The sequence below is a fragment of the Enoplosus armatus genome, chromosome 14, assembly GCF_043641665.1.
Source record: "Enoplosus armatus isolate fEnoArm2 chromosome 14, fEnoArm2.hap1, whole genome shotgun sequence".
In the NCBI taxonomy this organism is placed as follows: domain Eukaryota; kingdom Metazoa; phylum Chordata; class Actinopteri; order Centrarchiformes; family Enoplosidae; genus Enoplosus; species Enoplosus armatus.
In genome coordinates this window covers 12,497,266-12,515,893 of record NC_092193.1, presented here as the reverse complement: position 1 = coordinate 12,515,893, position 18,628 = coordinate 12,497,266, and the positions used below count along the sequence as shown (strand labels likewise).

At 39.6% G+C, this 18,628-nt stretch overlaps 2 protein-coding genes across 3 annotated transcripts; both read right to left on the bottom strand.

The window, feature by feature from the left end:
- Window positions 1–1,545: 1,545 nt before the first annotated feature.
- LOC139296412 (ras-related protein Rab-6B-like) lies at window positions 1,546–8,018 on the bottom strand. 2 transcript variants are annotated; one of them, XM_070918812.1, is made up of 8 exons: window positions 7,949–8,018; window positions 5,788–5,846; window positions 4,978–5,031; window positions 4,406–4,511; window positions 4,163–4,274; window positions 3,901–3,994; window positions 2,833–2,899; window positions 1,546–1,610 (listed from the first exon to the last, which is right to left on the bottom strand). In XM_070918812.1, the coding sequence occupies exons 1-8, from the start codon at window positions 8,016–8,018 to the stop codon at window positions 1,546–1,548; spliced, it is 627 nt and encodes a 208-aa protein (XP_070774913.1). The 2 variants fall into 2 exon arrangements, with proteins under 2 accessions (XP_070774913.1, XP_070774914.1); XM_070918813.1 differs by lacking the exons at window positions 3,901–3,994; window positions 4,163–4,274; window positions 4,406–4,511.
- A 1,076-nt stretch (window positions 8,019–9,094) lies between these two features.
- espnlb (espin like b) lies at window positions 9,095–12,816 on the bottom strand. Its single transcript, XM_070919670.1, has 5 exons — window positions 12,787–12,816; window positions 12,244–12,376; window positions 11,870–11,985; window positions 11,329–11,508; window positions 9,095–10,699 (listed from the first exon to the last, which is right to left on the bottom strand). The coding sequence occupies exons 1-5, from the start codon at window positions 12,814–12,816 to the stop codon at window positions 9,095–9,097; spliced, it is 2,064 nt and encodes a 687-aa protein (XP_070775771.1).
- Between the last annotated feature and the right edge of the window lie 5,812 nt (window positions 12,817–18,628).

Below are 18,628 nucleotides of genomic sequence, written 5' to 3'. Positions count from 1 at the left end.
GGTAGTTTATTTATCTCACACAACTGCCTCTGTTTTGTATTTATGCTAAGCTACGCTAACAGTCTCTTGGCTCCAGCTTCATTAAACAAACAAGTAAAAAGGCGTATTTCCCAAAATGTTAAATATTCCTTTAACTTTCTCTGCTGTGTGGGTCATCCCCCATTTTACTAACATACTAACATACAGCTTATGAAATTATAGTCAATATTGTTTCTTAGATTACATTAAAATTCCTGTTCTAAAATAAGGAAGTCTATTTTACCATTTCACTCCAAACCCTATTTTCTCATGAAATTAAAAACATGCTATATATTTTACTGCTGTAAATTTTCTGTTAATTACTTTTTAAAATGTAAGTGGTGATGTGTTTAAAGACATAAAAACCTGCTTGTGTTCAATCTTACCAAAAACCTGCCCTCTTCTGTTTCACGTTGTTGATTTTAAAATCGACAGGGATGTAAAACTGCGTGTAAGAAGTAACATTTTTTGATTCAATCAATAAAACTGTAAATGAAATCCAAGATTGAATAGAGTAGACCATTTTGCTACCAGGTAAATGTTGATGGTTAGGAGAGTGAAGCCCTTTAATCTGTAATTTATTAATCATTAAACATTATTACATTATTCATACTGGTGAACAAGGACCACTTCTACAGAGGGACGTTCACAACATACATATTACATTATTATATACAGTGCAGTGCATTACAGTGGATCGTTATATGTGTATTACCGGTATGGAGGGATGGGGAGACTGGAAGGAGAGAGGGTTAGAGGAAAGGAGGAAAAGGAGAGGGGTGGTTGGAGGGAGGAAGGGAGGGAGGGGGAGTTGTGATAGTAAGTCTTTTTTATTTCTTCTTTTTTTTTTTTTAACCACAGTACAGTTTGTTCTATAAAAGTTAAACCCATAGAGAGATAGAGTGCCACATTTTCACAGCTACTGTTAGGTGAACCTACTGGAAGTTGACTCTTGTGGGAATATCAAATGAGATACATTTTGTCATGAGATGCTATAGAGAGATGCTATAAAACATTCTAAGATAGTCAACCTCCTTCCAGAGTATGGAGACCCTGGAGGGCAGGCCAAAGGTCAAAGGTCAAAGATCAGATCAGCGTGCATGCGTGCTGCAGACATTCAGTGTTCGGCCATCTAGAAAAATGGCCGACCCCCCTACTACTTCTCCTTCTATGTTTAGGCATCATTTTTGGTGCTTTCCCTTTTTATATATAAAAAATACAAAACATAACAGCGAAAAGAATTCCGTTTTTCTCCTTTTTCATTTTTCCAAAACTGTTTTTTTGTTCATTTTCATTTCAACATGTGTTTGGTTGTTTTGTTTTTTTATCCCTTTTCTCCTCCAGTGACTTACATATTGACAAAGTATACAATATTTTACAACTGAACAAGACTGAAAGATAACATTTGATTTGTCCAATCAGATACAAGGCCCGCATTCCTATATCCAATTAGAGAAGTCAACTGGAAGCTAACCAGTAGTAAGCAACACAACAAGCCTATGGTGTGAAGGGAGCTGTCCGATTTCATTAACATGAGCACCCGCCCTCGGGCACAGTGGGCTCCGCCGGTTTGTCCAGCTTGATGTCGATCACTGGGAATTATCCAGTTAAGGAAAAGTATATCAAATATTAAAACCTGACATGTCACAGTCAAATAACGAAATGAAATACTCACTATAAGCACTTTTACTTACTGAAAAAACAAAACAAAAACATCCTTTATGTAAAATATAATATATTGACTTTCATTGTACACAATTGTTTTTATACTGAATGTTGTTCATGTATAAAACACAAAAACACAGATAGGTTTGTTTCTGATTTGTATATGCTACTAAAAAGGGTAGTTCAACAATTTAGTAGCCGCTAGCCTCGAGCAGAGATGAGGAGCTCACTTCTTTCTAACTACACACCATCACATTTTCTTTCATTTTTCAAACTTGTAGTCTTCAGACCTAACCAACTCCACAAGACCTTTGCCGGTGGAGTTCCCCTTTAATATTCTGATGATACAACAGGACAAAAAAAGTTGAAAGGTGATTCTTTAACAGAGGTTTTGATCGTGAGACAGATCTTACTACATAACTGTTAAAGTCATACACACTATTTTATAGACATTTCTTAGCCTATTGTTTTGTTCCCAAGCAGCAATAATGCTCACAATATCAATAATAGTACTCCATTTTAAGAAACCTTTTACAATGTAATCTTTTATGCAATGATAATACTGTCAGATTCCTTTTGTCTTGTTACCAGATAATATTATTACTGTTACCCTTAACTATTAAATATACATTATTCCCTCACCTTTTGCCTTCTTCCCTTGTATATATTTGTCCATTATAGGTACCCAGTAAGTTTTATTGATACTAAATAGTTGCACTGTAATTTTTGGGCGGTAATCTAAAGTCAAATGCTAGCAGATAGATAAAACAGATAGATGAATATAGCATGGTGGTTTCATTTAATATTTTTTCATGAATGAATTCACATTTGTTGATAAGTTTCTCTCTTTTCAATCAGTCCCTCACCTTCTTTAAACATCCATCCTCCATCACACGTCCTCAGTGGTTGTCACTTCCCAGACATCCACTACGTGGTGCTCTACCTGTGCATCCAACCTACCTTCCTGGCTCTGTGCATTTCCTCTCTATTAAGCATAAAAGGCTTTAATGGCTGATGCCTCAGTAGACAAGTAGGCTGGGCGGTCTGTTTGTACACGCGCCAACAACCACTAAGAGATTAAAAATAAGATGTCTATTTCTTGGCTGTTTGGATCTCGGCACTGTGAGTCACAGCGTCTGTAAAGGATACTGCCTTCAGGATTTGCGTCGTCCAAGCTTTCCATTCCAGGTAGGGCTGCTGCAACCCGACGAAACAGCTAGGAGGAGAGAAAAGGAAGGAGGAGGGTGGAGAGGAGGGGAGAGGAGGGAGAGTTGGGGATCAGGAAATGTGAGAAAAAGACGTACGGAGAGGAGAAAAAGAGGAGGAGGGAAGTAGAGAGCATGCAAGAGAGGACAGCAGGAGTAGGAGGGTTGAAAATGGGCAAAAATGTCTATTATGTTTGTCCTGTAGACTACAACCCCTTTTGAAGATATTATGGGGGTTTTTATATACAGAATAAATCATTTGATCTCCTAATTGTATGTGGAGGTGTCATTTTTTAAAGGATGACATGTTGCATCAATCAATTTTTGAGCAGCGATGGAGGAAAGTATTTACTGTAGATCCTTTACCTAAATAAGAGTAGCAATAACACATTGTACCACAAGATACTCTGTTACAAGTAAAATGTCCTGCATTGAATATGTTGCTTTTTTTATTATCTGCAAAATCAGCCTAAAATATCAAAAGTATACAATGTAGTATTATTTCTTATGTATTAATGTGTAAGCAGCTGAGTGTGGGCTCATTTAAAGTATTTATATACTGTTGAGTAGTTTTATCTATTAGAATGCATCATATTTTATAAGCGTATCATCTGTTTTCTTTTTAAAAATGTAAAATAACTAGTAACCTTAGCTGTCAGATGAATGTAGCAGAGTAAAAAAGAAAAATAATCTCCCTCTGAATTGCGGTGGAGTAGAAGTATAAAGTAACATCAAACACTAAAGTACAAGTACCTCAAATGTAAATGCCCTTAGTTACATTCCAGTACCATTTTGTAGCACTTGCAATGTTCAGTTGCTACTTTTGTCCTGCTCCCACTATGGTTGAATGTGCACACTATCCACCACACTCCTCCACATATTGACACAAAGAAATGTTATTTGTTCACGTTGGTGACGCGATCACCTTGGAGGGACACAGGAATGGCAAGAGAAAGCTGAGAGCAACTGACGCCCAAAATGCTGTGAAATATGGTGAAACTGCAGGGATCACCTGTTTGACATTGCAGCCGGTCTTGGCACTGGTCTCGATGAACATGACGTTCAGCTCTTTGGCTCTCTGCTCTCCTTCCTCGATCATGATTTGCCTGCAGGAAACAAATCAGGCCATCACTCAGCGTCACGACATTGAAAGGCTAATGTATTCAGCACCGACATGTTGCTTTTAACAACATGCTTTCTGTTCAATTAACAAAATATCGTCACGTCAAAGACCACATTAACTGTAGCTAAATGAACTATCCTGACAAACTCACCTCTTCTCTTCCAGATCTGTTTTGTTACCGACTAGCATGATGATGACATCACTTCCTCTCTCTGTCCTGACATCATCGATCCATTTGCAGGTCTGCTGGAATGAGTTCACATCTGTGGAGACCAGACTCCTGTTTTATATCCAGTCTTTTTTTGTATTCAAATCCCATGTACAAATAGTCCCTCTTCAGATAATCAGACAGCATAGAGTACAACTACAGTACAATTAGCAGGTTGCTGCTCACTTGTAATGTCATAGACAACCACAGCTACTGTAGAGTCTCGTATGTAGCTGGGGATGAGGCTCCTGAAACGCTCCTGTCCAGCAGTATCCCACAATTGCAGCCTTACCTGCGATTACACACAGAAACACATACCTTCAGCAGCTGTTTCAACGTTAACCACCAAACTACACGCAGACTATACAGATGTAAGGCCTTGTAAGCACACGTCCAAAGGGATAAGCCAGTATCAATTTATGTGCAGGCTGACAGAGCATAATATCCTGACAAAGAAATAGTATTAACACTAGCTAAAGTAAATGATCCACAGGGAAAGGCTTTGACTTCTTAGGGCTCAAGAAGCCAACATACTAAAGCTACTAGCAGAAATAACCTTAAGAATAATCGTGTTAGTCTGTGAAGAGAGCAGTAATTAAGCAAATCAAATCAAGGATTAATGGAAACAGAGTGGAAATTGGGACATTTCTTACTCAGGATGTTGACAGGCTAAAATGACACACGTACAAATACGTCAGTTCATCTTTACATGGGTATCTACATGTGAATTCTAAATCAATTTAATCAAGACATCCTACTGTTCGGTCTTCCAGGTACATTGTCTTTGATAGGAAGTCTATTCCAATGGTCGCCTGTGGTGGAGAAAGAACAAAAGAGGGAAAAAGTCATCAGTATTCCCCAGACTTTAAAAACTAAATGTCTCCCTGCACCATCTGCTGTTCATAGCAGATTGACCGTTGTTTAAATGAAGGGAAATTCAAAAAAGCTGTTAAGGGAAAAAAAGAGCCAATAAGCACCGAAATTGAATCAGACCGAAAAACTAATTTCATTTGTATCGCCCTCAGGTCTCAATCATTCAGACTTGTTATGTACCATCTACAGGAGGTAATGGAAAGAATAATCTCTATTCTCTTTTTTAAGAGCCTAATATTGCTTTTCTAACATTTCCTTGTATTGATAAAATTCAAATTAGAACATTTATGCAAACTTATTTTATATAGAACCTGATTGTAATTTGTATATGAAGCAGGCATTTTAGGCCAAAAAGCTTTCATTGTAATATTATTCAGTTGTTAATCAGTCTCTTTTATACCATAGAAGGCTTAATATATTGTACTGTAGATCTGCTGTGTGATTAGTCTCATTATTCCACTTCTAACACTGGAGGATGGTTGGTAGAGAAATTGTTTATAAAATATGGCTTTTACCAAATGAAAAGGGATAATAGAGTTTATACAAGGAGAATTCCCCCCGCCATCATCAGTTATTAACCATCAGTTATTAACCATAATCATTCATCAGATCATGGATTATGACTATAATAATTCTTCTCAATAAGTTTCTATATTTTTTTATCTCTTTGGTTCTGGATCTGGTCCGAGTCTCACCTGATATGTGTTGTCGAAACTGTCATACATGAATCTAGTGATGAGAGATGTTTTCCCCACTGGAAGAGAGGACAGAGAGGTTTATTTTAAGTTAAGATCATAGAGGAATCATTAAGAATCATAAACACATGAACACACAATTCCCTGAATAAATGCAGCATAATGATATGAAAATGGGCGCCCATTGTGTTCCTTAGTGTGACGAAATGACAGTAAATCACAGTCAAGAATGTGCCCTCCATCATTCAACAACTGCCACTATCAAACCAACAATTACTGCGACAATTAAAAAGAAGGAACAAATCTCTTGATTTTCAATATATATAAAGAGTCGAAACCATTGACAGAAAAACCATAAGCCATCTCATGTACCTTAGAACAAATATGAAAGAAAAGGCCTTCAAAAAAATCTTCATAAAATATTAATATAAATATACCCACACATTTGCTTCTCTCGAGTGAGTTTAGGGCTGCAACATTATCCAATGATCACTCAAAGGTTTTGATTAGTTGCTTGATCATTTAGTCTGGAGGCGCTGAGTCTGAAATGTCAAATAATTAATTTAATAAGTTATGTGTTTTGTGCTGTTTTTGTATGTATTTTCTTGTTAAGTCTTTTGGCCCATCTAGGGAAGCGCAACTGAAAACCACGTAAGGCTATAAATGCTGTGGTGTGTGGCATTGGTCCATGCTATATACGTACTTGTACTTAAATATGAACATTAATAAATGAAAATAGCTGTCTATACATTTTTTCTGTTGACCAGCTGATCAATTAGTGAACTGATTGTTTCAGCTCTATACTGTTTTATTGTGAGGAGGGGAATGCTATCCATGAACAATAAGGAAAGCAAAAGTTGTGCACAAAAATACACAAGGCCATCCTTAAGTCGACTGCACATATTTGGCAGCGTTCATAAGCTGGATGCTGACTTCAGGGAGGATCAAGGTGAGTCGAGTGAGCTTGATTTTTATTTACATCCCACCCAGTACGAATCTTTAGCACCATTTTACATCAGATCCACACAGGAGTGAGGACAGGGCTTTTCCAGCAGGCCCCGGGCTCTCAGGCAGAGTCCTCTAATGCAGACAGCAGTAGTTCTGAAGCCAGCGATGGGCAGTGGCCACACCAGGCCTCGATTCAGCACCGTGGACAGCAACATTGCAGTACAGGCCACACAAACACACAGGGAGGCTCGTGGTCGACACACAGCCTTCTCATAGACATGCAGCACACACACACTGAAGCATCACAACGCGAGACACACACACCAGTCCAGCTGTGGTCATATTAGGCCTAATTATGTGTGTTCTGCTGCTGTATTTTATGGTATATGTGCTCCTCTGCTGCCACTCTGGACGTCTGATGTCTGAACACGTATTCAGGCAGCTTCACAGCGCTAAACCATTATCGATCAGCACCTCCCGAATTTGTGCCATCACATCAAATCACACACACAGTCATCCCCACCCTGAATAGATGGATTATTGAATAAATAGTATAACGTTGTGGCGCTGTCAAGCCCCGTTTTTATTTGATTATTTATGGGACCGAACCGGAGACTGCGAGGTTTAGAGATGCTACAGACATCGCCAGCCTAGGGTGTGTCCCTAACTGACACATGGGGGACTGTTTATTATCCTCTCTATAATAAAAAGAAAAACACGAGTGGTGGAGAAAAAGATTGCACACTGTATAAAGGACTGTTAATGTGAGAAATGAGCGATGTGAGTGAAATAAACCCGTTATCTGAAAACAGGCTGAGCATATTTGTCGGTCACTGCAGCACATAAAAACATCCCAATTCATATCGCCTGCTATGATGCGAATTATGACCATTTGCGACAACTGAACGGCCCTCAAGGATGTTCAGGACAATTAGCAGCTATTTTTCAGTGATCATAATGGTTATATCTAATCCATAGGTGCAATTTATATGCATGCGGGGTTTTTTTTGCTTCCTCGGATAATCAAATTGTCTTCAGTCACAGATTGTGACGAGAGGTTCATGGGCGTCAAATGAACCAGAGCCGGCCAGCACATCCTCCAGATTCAGCCACAACTTTCAAAATCAACAAGGATTACATACATGGCCTTCAACATATACGCATGTTTGGCATTAGGGCAGGACGACCCAAACCTCCCCGAGAACTGACTCACCGCTCTGCTCTCCCAAAAATACGAGTTTAAATTTCCTCAGGGGGTTCCCCAAATCTCCTCCAGCTGACATGGCGGCAGATAAAGAGCTCAACTTGGATTATTTTATATGTTCTTATCGCTCGGCGTCTCCTCCGTTGTGGGTGCGCAGGGGGATCCTCCTCTCCTCACAGAATGATGGGAATGCAGCTCAGCATCCTCCTGTCAGTTTAGGGAGCTTCTGCGCCTGCGCGACCTCACCTATTTCTAATCCGTCACCTTTCTATTAGACCTGAAACAAAACTCAGTTTTTTACGTCTCAGATATAAGCTAATAAACATATGACCGTTACATAAGGGTGAATAAAAGCTTGGTCGATTACAGCGACATTTGTACTTAACTGGAGTTAGCAATTAGTTAATGCTATCTTACACTTCAACTTCACTCAATTTCTCTGATAAATTCTGCACGAAACCTTTCACTTCAGATACTGTTCATACTTTTGTATACTTTATACATTTTTGAATGCAATACTTTTACTTGTAATGAAGTATTTTTTATATTGTAGTATTGTTACTTATACTTAAAGGATCTGAATACTTCTTCCACCGCTCACAGTTCATTCTACAGTGTTACTACCTGTGATATTCAGAAGAATCAAATCAGTACACTGACATTGACATTTCTAAACATTAAACCATCAAAAACTCGCTTTGTGACTAAAACAGGCATTCCAGCTATTTAATGTTGGATTTCCATTAAGTTGGGGGTCTTAAGGGAGGCAGTTAAAAAGAAGAATGGTGAAAATTGATAAGGAGAGAAATCCTGACTTTTACTCCCTCGTATGAGTCAAACTTCAGGAAAAACCTGGATCCTACACTTCCCATAATGCAATTAGATGACGTCTTTCATTAGATCCTCTCTGCCTGGTAAATGTCCCCAACTTTGAAACCCTCAGTTTGTAATGCACGCCAGCCCATGACTTCTTAAGGGAACACATCATGTTTTCATATGCTTAGTAGTACTTAACATGATTAGCAAATTGACTTTTGCAATAATAATGCATCATTACCTTCTCAACATCATTTTATTCAGCTCCCGTCAGTTAGCCAAATTAAACACACAGACATGTCATCATTTTGTGCAAAAATGCCAAATTTCACCTTAATACTAATGTTCAAAATCAAACAGCTCTGCCTCCTTCTCTTTCCAGAAAGCGAAGCTGCGGTCAATATATTTACAAATGTCTTCATTATTGAAACAAGAGAAGTCTGTGTCGCTGCCGCACTCGTCTGGAGTAGCAGCTTGAACTATAACTTTGGGCACGAGTCTGTAATCTGACAACAGTGACGATGGCGATGGACAGCGGCATGGTCTCGAGTCCCCAAAGAAGCGTACTTTGATGTCCTCAAAGCCGTCGCTCCACTGACGCCTCCCAGCCTGGATCTCCTGGAGAACAGCCTTGTGGAAGTCCCTCACCTTCTCCCAGGGGAAACTGCCAACGTGGTCAAAGACTTCGAAGCAGAGGAGGTGCCTCATCTTCCTCTCTTCAGGCGAGAGCTCTTGCTCCAAGATGTGGAAATACCCCAGCATGAAGAGGTCAAGGGTCAAGCTATCGTGGCTCACTGCAACACCGTCCACGTCTGGCAGGAATTGCTCTGGGGAGTAGGTTACCTGAGGTGGTGGATTTTGTGAGGAGTTAGAGGACAAACAGGACTTTTGAGCATCTTTGAGTTCTAGTTTATTCCTCCAGGAGTTTAGCATCTTGTCCACGGCACCTCGTTGTTGGCAGAATTGAAACATGGAGGTGATTTTCTGGGGGGGCGATGCTCCCGTCACGCTCCCTGACATTACTTCCTGTCCCTGTCTCTGCCTCGCTGCTCTCACTGAAATAGCATATGCAGATTTCTTCCAGTGGCTCAGGAACAGCACCACTATACGCTCTTTCCTTAAGCTAGTGGTCTCCATCACTGGTATAACTATTGTAGGAGGATCACAGCGGCTCACCTCACACCTGAGGCTTGAGTTGGCATTCTGGTTCTTTACTCCTGAAGCTCCAAACACTACCTGGCCTCCTTTCACAACCCCAGCGAAGGGATAAATACCACCAATCTGACCTTCAAAGTTGGATCTGAGGTTTCGGACCGACACCCCAGACTGTTGGATCTCCCTCTCCACCCTCTCCCTCCGTGCTCTGCTGTAGCTGTTAGTCTCCAGACGATGGCTAAAAGCTGACGCCATCCCTATATGAGGAATCCTACATGCACTAGAGGTCTCACCATGTGCTGGCACCGTCTCTTGGCCCTGTTGCATCAATCCCTGGCCTAAATCAATTCCTAAACTATCTCGTATCCCCTGCAAACCCTTCATCTCCTCCATCATGCCTTCCATTATCCTCCTCTCACCCCCTTCTTCTGTGCTTTGGGTCAGATTCGTCACCAGCAGCGACATACTCTTAACAATCTCGGAGACACGACTGCACCACAAAGGCAAAGCCAGTTGCATTTTGCCCTCTGCGTCCATCTGTTGTAGGACCTCTTTGTTAAGGGAGATGTTCACAATGGGATCAGGTAAAATCGACCTCAGCTCCTCGGTCAGCCTGGTCAGCTCCAGCTCATAGGCCTGGCAGCGCTTCTGCAGAGAAACCGTCTCGATCTGCTGCTGCAGGTACACTAGGTCATCCTCTGTTAGGAGCTCTCCAAAGGGCCCCAAGACCGCGTTGTGGGCTTGGGAGTACTTCCAGCCATCCACTGGTGTGTAGCCATTAGTCACGTCCTGTTAGAGGGACAAAGAGACAACATGAATAATTCAACATTTTGGGAAATAGAGTTAGAGAAGACACGACCCAGTGTTACTGAGTGTTATGTGCTGGACTTGATTGATGGACTGAAAAATAAAACAATTAAGCTGGTTTAATTTAATCATCCATCAGCACTAAAGGAAAATTGTTACAAAGCATGCAAAAGGAACTTCATGAACCGCATTTCTCATTATTTTTGTTTCTCATTATGTTCGGTGAGACATGAAGCTCAAGTTGTCTCTTGTGTCTTTTGTGGCTTCTTCATACTTTGGATTTGACAGTTTTTTTTCTTTATGGAAAGTCTTACCTTACTCTTGCTTACCCGATTTGTGCTAGTCTTGCTAGCGTCAGAGCATTTTCTTTTGTATATTATATATTATTCCTTCAACAATCAGGTTTACTACTTTATATGCACTCCACTTTTGTGACCTCCCTCAAAGGCTCTAGTGGGCTCACTTACTGGTTTGAGGACCACTAACTTGAGCCAGTCTCTCCTTCTTCTAATCCTGCCCAATATGATTGTGTAGATTTGTGCTCATGGGTACACATACAGTTATACACAACACTACAGATTCACACATAGCACCAAAGCACAGAGGAGTACCTGTCTCCTCTGTTCCTCCTCATCCTGCAGCCTGACCTGCAGCTGCCGCACCATCACCTGTCGTTTCCACTCTGCTATGGGGCGGCCAGCTTCATCGTGAGTGGGCACCAGGGAGTCGATGTCAGCCAGGATCACATCGACGATTGGTATCTCCTCCTCTAACTCCTCACTGTCAAGCTTCTGTCAGTGTTCAACAATGTAAGACAGTCAGAGAGGCACTGCTAAACTCACACCAGTCTATTTCCTGATGCTCTGTCTGTCCTCTGAAGGATTACCTACACGATTTTACTGGGTTCTCGTTTTAAAATAGCCATAATAAAGATGCACATTGCCTTTAAAACGTGAAGATCTATATTATGATGCATTTGTTTGCAGTGGAACAAACTTCAAACATCAAATATTTTGTCCGTGCACAGCACCCTTTGTTTTTGTATTACACCTTGTTAATTATTCCCCATTTATCTTGTAGGCAATATCAGCGACCTTTCGTGTCATATTTTGCTCTATATCTTTATGTTTGAGGCTGTGCAAGCCGGCTCACCGTTTGTCCAGTGAAGACTGCGGTGAAGCCGGCCTGCCTCAGAGACTTAATAGACTTCATGTGAGACATCAGGGTGAGATCCCTCTCTGGAGGCTTCAGATGGAACGATGTCACCACTGTAAACAAACATAAGAGAGGCCAACGGTCAATGAACAAGTTTTAAAATTAGTCAATAGTTCTATTATTTTTAAACAAAAAGCACCAGGTATGTGTAAAATATGGTATATATGTAATCATATAATAAAGCCTAGTATTCATAACTAAGTAACATGGCTGACAAATACCATTTACCTACATTGTATAATGATTGTAGTCACATTCCTAAATAATATTTTAATAATGACATACAAATATGTGGTCTCTGTGTTAATCACCTGAGGAGGCCACCTGCACATGCTGGATGGAGCCTGCGGTGTGTTTTTTCAAAGTGTCAGCAGGGGTCAGAGAGGAAGAGGTCACAGGAAGTGGGGAAGGGTGGCGAGGCAGGGGGAGCACCTCCTTCACTGGCTGCTGGGGACACACACACACAGCAGGGGTGAGCCATGCTTAAAGGGACAGTTCAACTGTAGTTTCCCACTTACCCTAAATAGTATTTGCAAAGTGTTTTTATTGATGATGTTTGGTGATTTGTGTAAAATGGCCCTTTAAAAGTACACATCGTCAGAATATAACATAGTCCTAAGGGTTTTATTTTTCAATAACTTCTATAACAACTGCTCTTTTTTGCTCAGACAATCTTACTCAAGCGACTAGTTCCCAGTTTCTTTCTGTCACGCGCCCCATTGGATGCTGAAAAAATGTCAGCCCTGCACAGGATATTTTTGACCTGTCATAGCAGGAAAAGCACAGTTACACCTGTGTTTGACGGGTTAACGTCTCCTACTGTTAGTTCAGTCCTTGCACTGATGATTGGTCACCTTGTTGTTCTCCATGTTGGCTCTGCTCATTCACAGTCCGGAAGTCTCAAAGCAGCTGAAGTTCCTCTTTCTGAAAATGACAACAAGAATAACAACAATATACAGTAACGACAACCAAATAACGTGAGCAAAAAAAGAAAGATCCCTCCAGGAGAGAAATGAGAAACACAGCGTCACACGGCGGTGAGTATAAACGAGTCCAAAGTAATCATCTAAGAGACTGAGACCCCCTTGATGGCACACACATGCTCAGTGTAAAGAACAGAGGCCACAGCTCGTAGTACTTGGAACAACAACAAGAAGTGGTGAAACAGGACCCTGGTCAGTGAAGGTAGCGTAGCCCACACAGAGTGCAAGAGAAAGTGTGTTACAGCTTGGAGAGACATGATATCCTGCTTCAGGTAACCTTACTGATTCACAGGACTTTTTTTTACAAGCCATTCAATAGCCTAAATACTACACAGACAATTACAATGTTTCTCCCAATTAAATGCATACTGCAGCGTAAGAAGTCAGACGCTTTGTTAGTGGTAGCTTTGTAAATGCATTATGCACCATTCACATTACCATAATTTTGAAAGATTGAATGTTAAATACACTTATTATGTATTATCTTCATTCCACCTGTGACTGGAGAAAGCTTGCAACACATTTGATGTTTTAATTTCACAGATTACTGGCAATTGTATATTTTGTTATTTTTGTAATATAGAGGATATGAAGGCAGCATCAGAAATGCTGTGTTATTTGTATTTTGTATGCATATTTCTCTAGAAAAGTTAGATTACAATGTCACCTGTTCAAAATACAAATGACATCATTATGTGGGGTTTTTTTGTTTCTTAAAATAGTTGTTATGGAAGCAAAAGTTTCACTCTGCAAATACCTCACAATGAATAAAAATGTTTTTTGTCATATGCCAATATATCACTTCTTTCCCCTTAAGTTCTAGATCTCCTACTTTTTCATTCAAACTAACCTTCATTAGATCTGATATATTTCCTCCAGTCATCATAATCTAAATGCATACAGTATGCATGCAATCAATCAGTACTTACAATATGGTCCAGAAACTGTGGAATCACCAACAATGTAACAGTGGATTAATGCAGGTTTCAAAAAATGATAGCAAAAATGAAACATATACTAATAATGAAAAAAAATAAATAATAAGTCAGAAAATCCAGAAGCTGTTGTATCTTTACTCTGGAGCAGCCAATAAACAGTAAGACCAAGGAGCAGCATCAGCTGGACCCAAACCTCAGATGGGGGGCCTTCTTAGTGTGCATAATTAAAGATGTGGGATAGGGTGACCTGCACCTGAAGTATAGAACAAAAGCTCTGTGAATGTATGTAGGAGACATACTGCACATACTGTAGGCTGACACAGGCTGGGAAGGTGTGTGTGTGCTTGTGCTTGAACACCTCCTCACGTGTTCAGATGTGTATGTGTTTACACTTATGACACACGATGACAGTCACACTCCATCCACTGCTTCCTGTAGCATGAGTTATTGACTTGTTGTGACACAGAGTTTTGGCTTTGGAGCAACATGGAGTTTTGTGTTTTAAGTTGGCTATATTAATCATTCTGCCACCACGAGGTGGTTTCAGTTGAACATTCTGTTTCTATAGCAACCCCTGCTGGCACAGTTCCATAGCTTTTAAGCTAACGTTGCTACATCCACCATTTTGTCAGATCAGTGAGCAAACATTGACACACATCTTTTATCTACTCCCCAAATGGAGCATTGTCTTTTAGTGCTTATTATAGCTGTTTTGTGGTTGTTTATTTGTGATTTGTTGATGTAATTTACTTGCTATAAATGTAATACTAAGCTAGCCTAGCTATCTGAGTTTAATATGTGTTGCTAATACAACATTCTAAATTAAGCTAACTGTTAATTTACTGTTGGGCAAACTGTTTACTCTTTTTTACTACAAACTTCTTATATGTGTATGTTTACTAGATTCCTTACTGTGTTGTATTTCTTGGGTGGACCTAATGTTGATCTTTGACTTCATACTTTTTTTCCTAGCATGAAAGACAATCCAACTAATTTGACAGTTTCTAGTGTATATTTTGTGAATCCAGTTTCCTTTTTACCGTAATTCACTTTTACAAAATGTTTAGTTTAAATCTTTTAATGGTATCTTATTCTTTTCTGATTTGTAATCACTATCATTGAATTTGTTGTCTTAGTTGTTTTTAGTTTCATTTTTTTCTCAACTGTTTCCAGTGAAAACTTCAAAGGCCCGCTGTCTTCAAACTTTATTGGAAGTGTGTTTAGCCTGCTGCATAGCTGTGTACCTCCAGTACAAACACAGCGAGGGCAGGTACACATGGTTAAATATTCAACACTCATTACATAGAAAAGATCTACAATTCTCTTACCAAAGTTATTGTTCATCAATAGTCTGCTGTAACCTCAGTGCCTCACGGGGGGCAGCTGCCCCTCACTCAGTCCAGGGCCTTTGTGTCAAGCCCAGTATTTCTGGCTCCGTTATTAGGGGATTAGTCTGACAGGCCTGCTGCAGCTGAGCACATGGTGAGTGCATAATCAATAATGGACGGCTGCACAAACGCAGAAGAACAGTCTCACACAGGCATGCACATGTGTTCATCTTGAGCAAAAACACAAACTGTTATGCAACAGACATGAGAAAAGAATTATGTTATCCATTTATTAGGTTGTTCTGTCAGCAAAAGAACTACTGTTTACAAGTGCTGCAAACTTGTAACTAGCACAGAAATGCAAACATCTACTCGTCCATTTACCATAATATGTACCGACTGTACATACTGTGCAATGACAAGAGTGAACAACAAAACTTGATAAAGGCAACAGTAAAACACATCACACTACGATGTTGCATAAGTTTCAACACTCATTTATTTATTCTCCTTGTTTTTTTCTTGACAACCTTTGTTACGTGTCCACAGACATGAGAAAGAACTCCAGAACACTCAAATAAACGTGAGCACTGAGATTAAGACTTCATCACAGGCTGGTTTCTGCTTCTGTCAAGCAGCTCAGAGCAAGAGTGGCAGACCTGGGATCATCTACCCAGTCCACGATGACCACCTCACCCACACTGAGCTGAAATGTGCAAAACTGATCCCTCATCAGCACTCTTTACTCTGGGGTGACACTTGACGAAGCAGCAGGCCAGTATTCTTATTCATCATGGTATACAGAGGAAGAGAGAGTTAATATCATCTGTGTGATGAGACCCAACACAGAAAATCTCCATTTATATACAAGACAGAGCCAAGAGGAAGGTTTCCAGTTAGTCATTACAAGGATCATGAATGACAATACTTTACAAGCAGCACTTCGGGGGGAAAGCTGTTGTCATTAGCAAGCGGTAAGGCAGGAGAGAGGGACAGAGTACAGCAGAAGATAAGTGGACCTGCATGCTTTGATCCAGAGCTATGACAGTTAAAAAAAGCAGCCAAATATAAAATAATCAACTCGTTTACCTTTCAACAATTATTGGTCAGTGCACTAAAACTGATCTTTTTTTAAACATGATACCCTTGAACTATTTGGGCTGGAAGCATTGCAAGTCATCTGCCAGTTGTAAACAAAAAGAAAATCAATGCAATTTGGTGCAGTGTTGTTGGTGGTTTGATTGCTGAAGCAAAAATGGCACAGTTTCAGAATCTAACCTTCTCCTCCCTTTAGGACAGGGTCGTAATATTTTTTAAAACACAAACCAGTCTTTTCCATACATTCTTAAAACACTATCATACAAAATCATAGTAAATAAAGATGCTTTGTGCATATATTTTAAGAACATAATCCATCCTTCAAAACTTTATAAATAAAACTTTCCATTTGTCTTCTGTTCTAGCAACCTACAGGATATATCTATAAGCTTTTTAAAAAAACCAAATAAAGTTGGTTATACCAAGATGACCAAAAACATTCAGAAATAAATTACATAATCCCATTTAATGCTTTGCAAACAGACAGAATATAAATTTAAACATGAAAGAAGCCGCAGGTAGCAACACATCTAGAATGAAATATGAAATACAACCTTTGTATTGGCCAGATTTTGTGCAGATGTTTAAAGTATTAGTCTGCATTGCTCAACAGGTTGGTTGGCCTGTGGCGTACAGAGTCCTGAATACTTTCTGTTAACTGATTTTAAGTAACTGATCATAGTCACTGACCAGTCAAACACGAGACAAGAGAAAAATGGGAAAGACGAAATGGCTGGCTGACCACGTCTTTGATAGAGATTTACAAAATAAAAAGGTGTTCTTCTTTAGACTGAAAACAGATACAGATAATGTCCATTTATTTGCAAATAACACAATACGAATTCATAATAATGTGTACCTTAGACATTCTTTCTAGCAAAGGCAAGGTATTTTTTTGGTTGAACTTTTCCTTTTACTGATAATATTTCAATCCAACATTTGGGGTCATCTTGGTATAATGCAGACAGCAGATAAAAGCAGAAACCATCCCTGGACATAAAAGTCATAACAACACAACAGGCTAATCATACTGTACTGGTTTCTCACGCAAGCATCAGGCTGTCAAATATCTAGCAGCTACAGTACAAAAGCTAAGAGGGGGGATTGCTTTTAAATGCAACATTTACAGTCAATGATAATGAGATATACGCTGCACTGTTACAGGCTATACCAACATACTATATAGCATCATTGATAATATTCACTCTCCAAAACATTGACATAGATGATCAATATAAAAAAAGATCCATAGCATCTACTTTTACTCTACATAAAAGCTTAATCGTGGACATGTGTAACTAACTTTAGTGTTGATGTCAAAGACAATGATGAAGGAGGGAGAGAAGAAAAAAGAGGTGAAGAAAGGGAGGCACTATCTGGTGCATGGACAACGCTCTTGCCCACTCAAAGCAACTGCCTTCAACAGATTACAGGTCCATGGTCAATTACAACTTTCCATTTAGCTACTAGACGAGCCGTAAATAGTAAACTTATTTGATGTAGTAACTCGACTGGCCCATAACAGACAGAATAAGTGCTTATTTGATTAAAGTAAAACTACATGCTGTGCAGTTGTCCTCCTTATGTATTTAACATGTTATGTTAATTTATGTATGATTGATTAGTTTAAGGAAACGTTTTGGGAAATCCGCTTATTCGCTTACTTGCCAAAATTAACATGTCAGGTTACGCATATAACCAATGTTCCCTGACGGAGGGAAATTCGGTACACATCAGTATAAGATGGTACACTCAAAGACAGTTAGCTTAGCGTAGCATAAAGAGTGGAAACAGGGAGGAACTGCTAGCCTGGCTCTATTTGAAGTCCAGCTACCGGCACCTCTAAAGCTCACTAATGAACACATTATATCTCATTTGTATCTTCCTTTGTCCTGAAAGTCGCTGTGCCTGGCAAGAAATAGTCTGGCTCATAAATTCCCATAAAATCTCAACTGTTTTTTACACTTCAGTTAACGGATCGAACAGATCGGGATATACGAGATATAACATGTTAATTAGTGAGCTTTAGGGGTGCTGGTAGGCGGATTTTGTTACCTTTGGGCAGAGCCAGGCTAGCTGTTTCCCCATGATTCCAGGCTTTATGCTAAGCTGAGCTTCATATTTACCATACAGATCATACAGAGTGATATTGATCTTCTTATTTATCTCTTGGCAAAAAAAAAAAAGTGTATGAGTATAGTAGAGAGTATTTCCCAAAATGTCAAACTATTTCTTAACATCCTTAATGTCTGCTAACACAACTGCACAGTGGACAAAGATTTGAAAGAATTAAAATAAGAAAGTAATGCTTTGGTTAAAACAGCTGAGTAAATGATACAATACATTAAC

Bases quoted from the DNA above. Each gene is read 5' to 3' on its own strand.
- LOC139296412 (XM_070918812.1), bottom strand. From the start codon at position 8,018: ATGTCAGCTGGAGGAGATTTGGGGAACCCCCTGAGGAAATTTAAACTC. The intron at 4,275-4,405 runs GTGAGCAGCAAC...TGGTCTCCACAG, and splicing joins GGTTGTCTATGACATTACAA to ATGTGAACTCATTCCAGCAG. The intron at 3,995-4,162 runs GTGAGTTTGTCA...TGTTTCCTGCAG, and splicing joins ACAGATCTGGAAGAGAAGAG to GCAAATCATGATCGAGGAAG.
- espnlb (XM_070919670.1), bottom strand. From the start codon at position 12,816: ATGAGCAGAGCCAACATGGAGAACAACAAG. The intron at 12,377-12,786 runs GTGACCAATCAT...TGTCCCCAGCAG, and splicing joins CCAACATGGAGAACAACAAG to CCAGTGAAGGAGGTGCTCCC. The intron at 11,986-12,243 runs GTGATTAACACA...GTTTGTTTACAG, and splicing joins TGTGCAGGTGGCCTCCTCAG to TGGTGACATCGTTCCATCTG.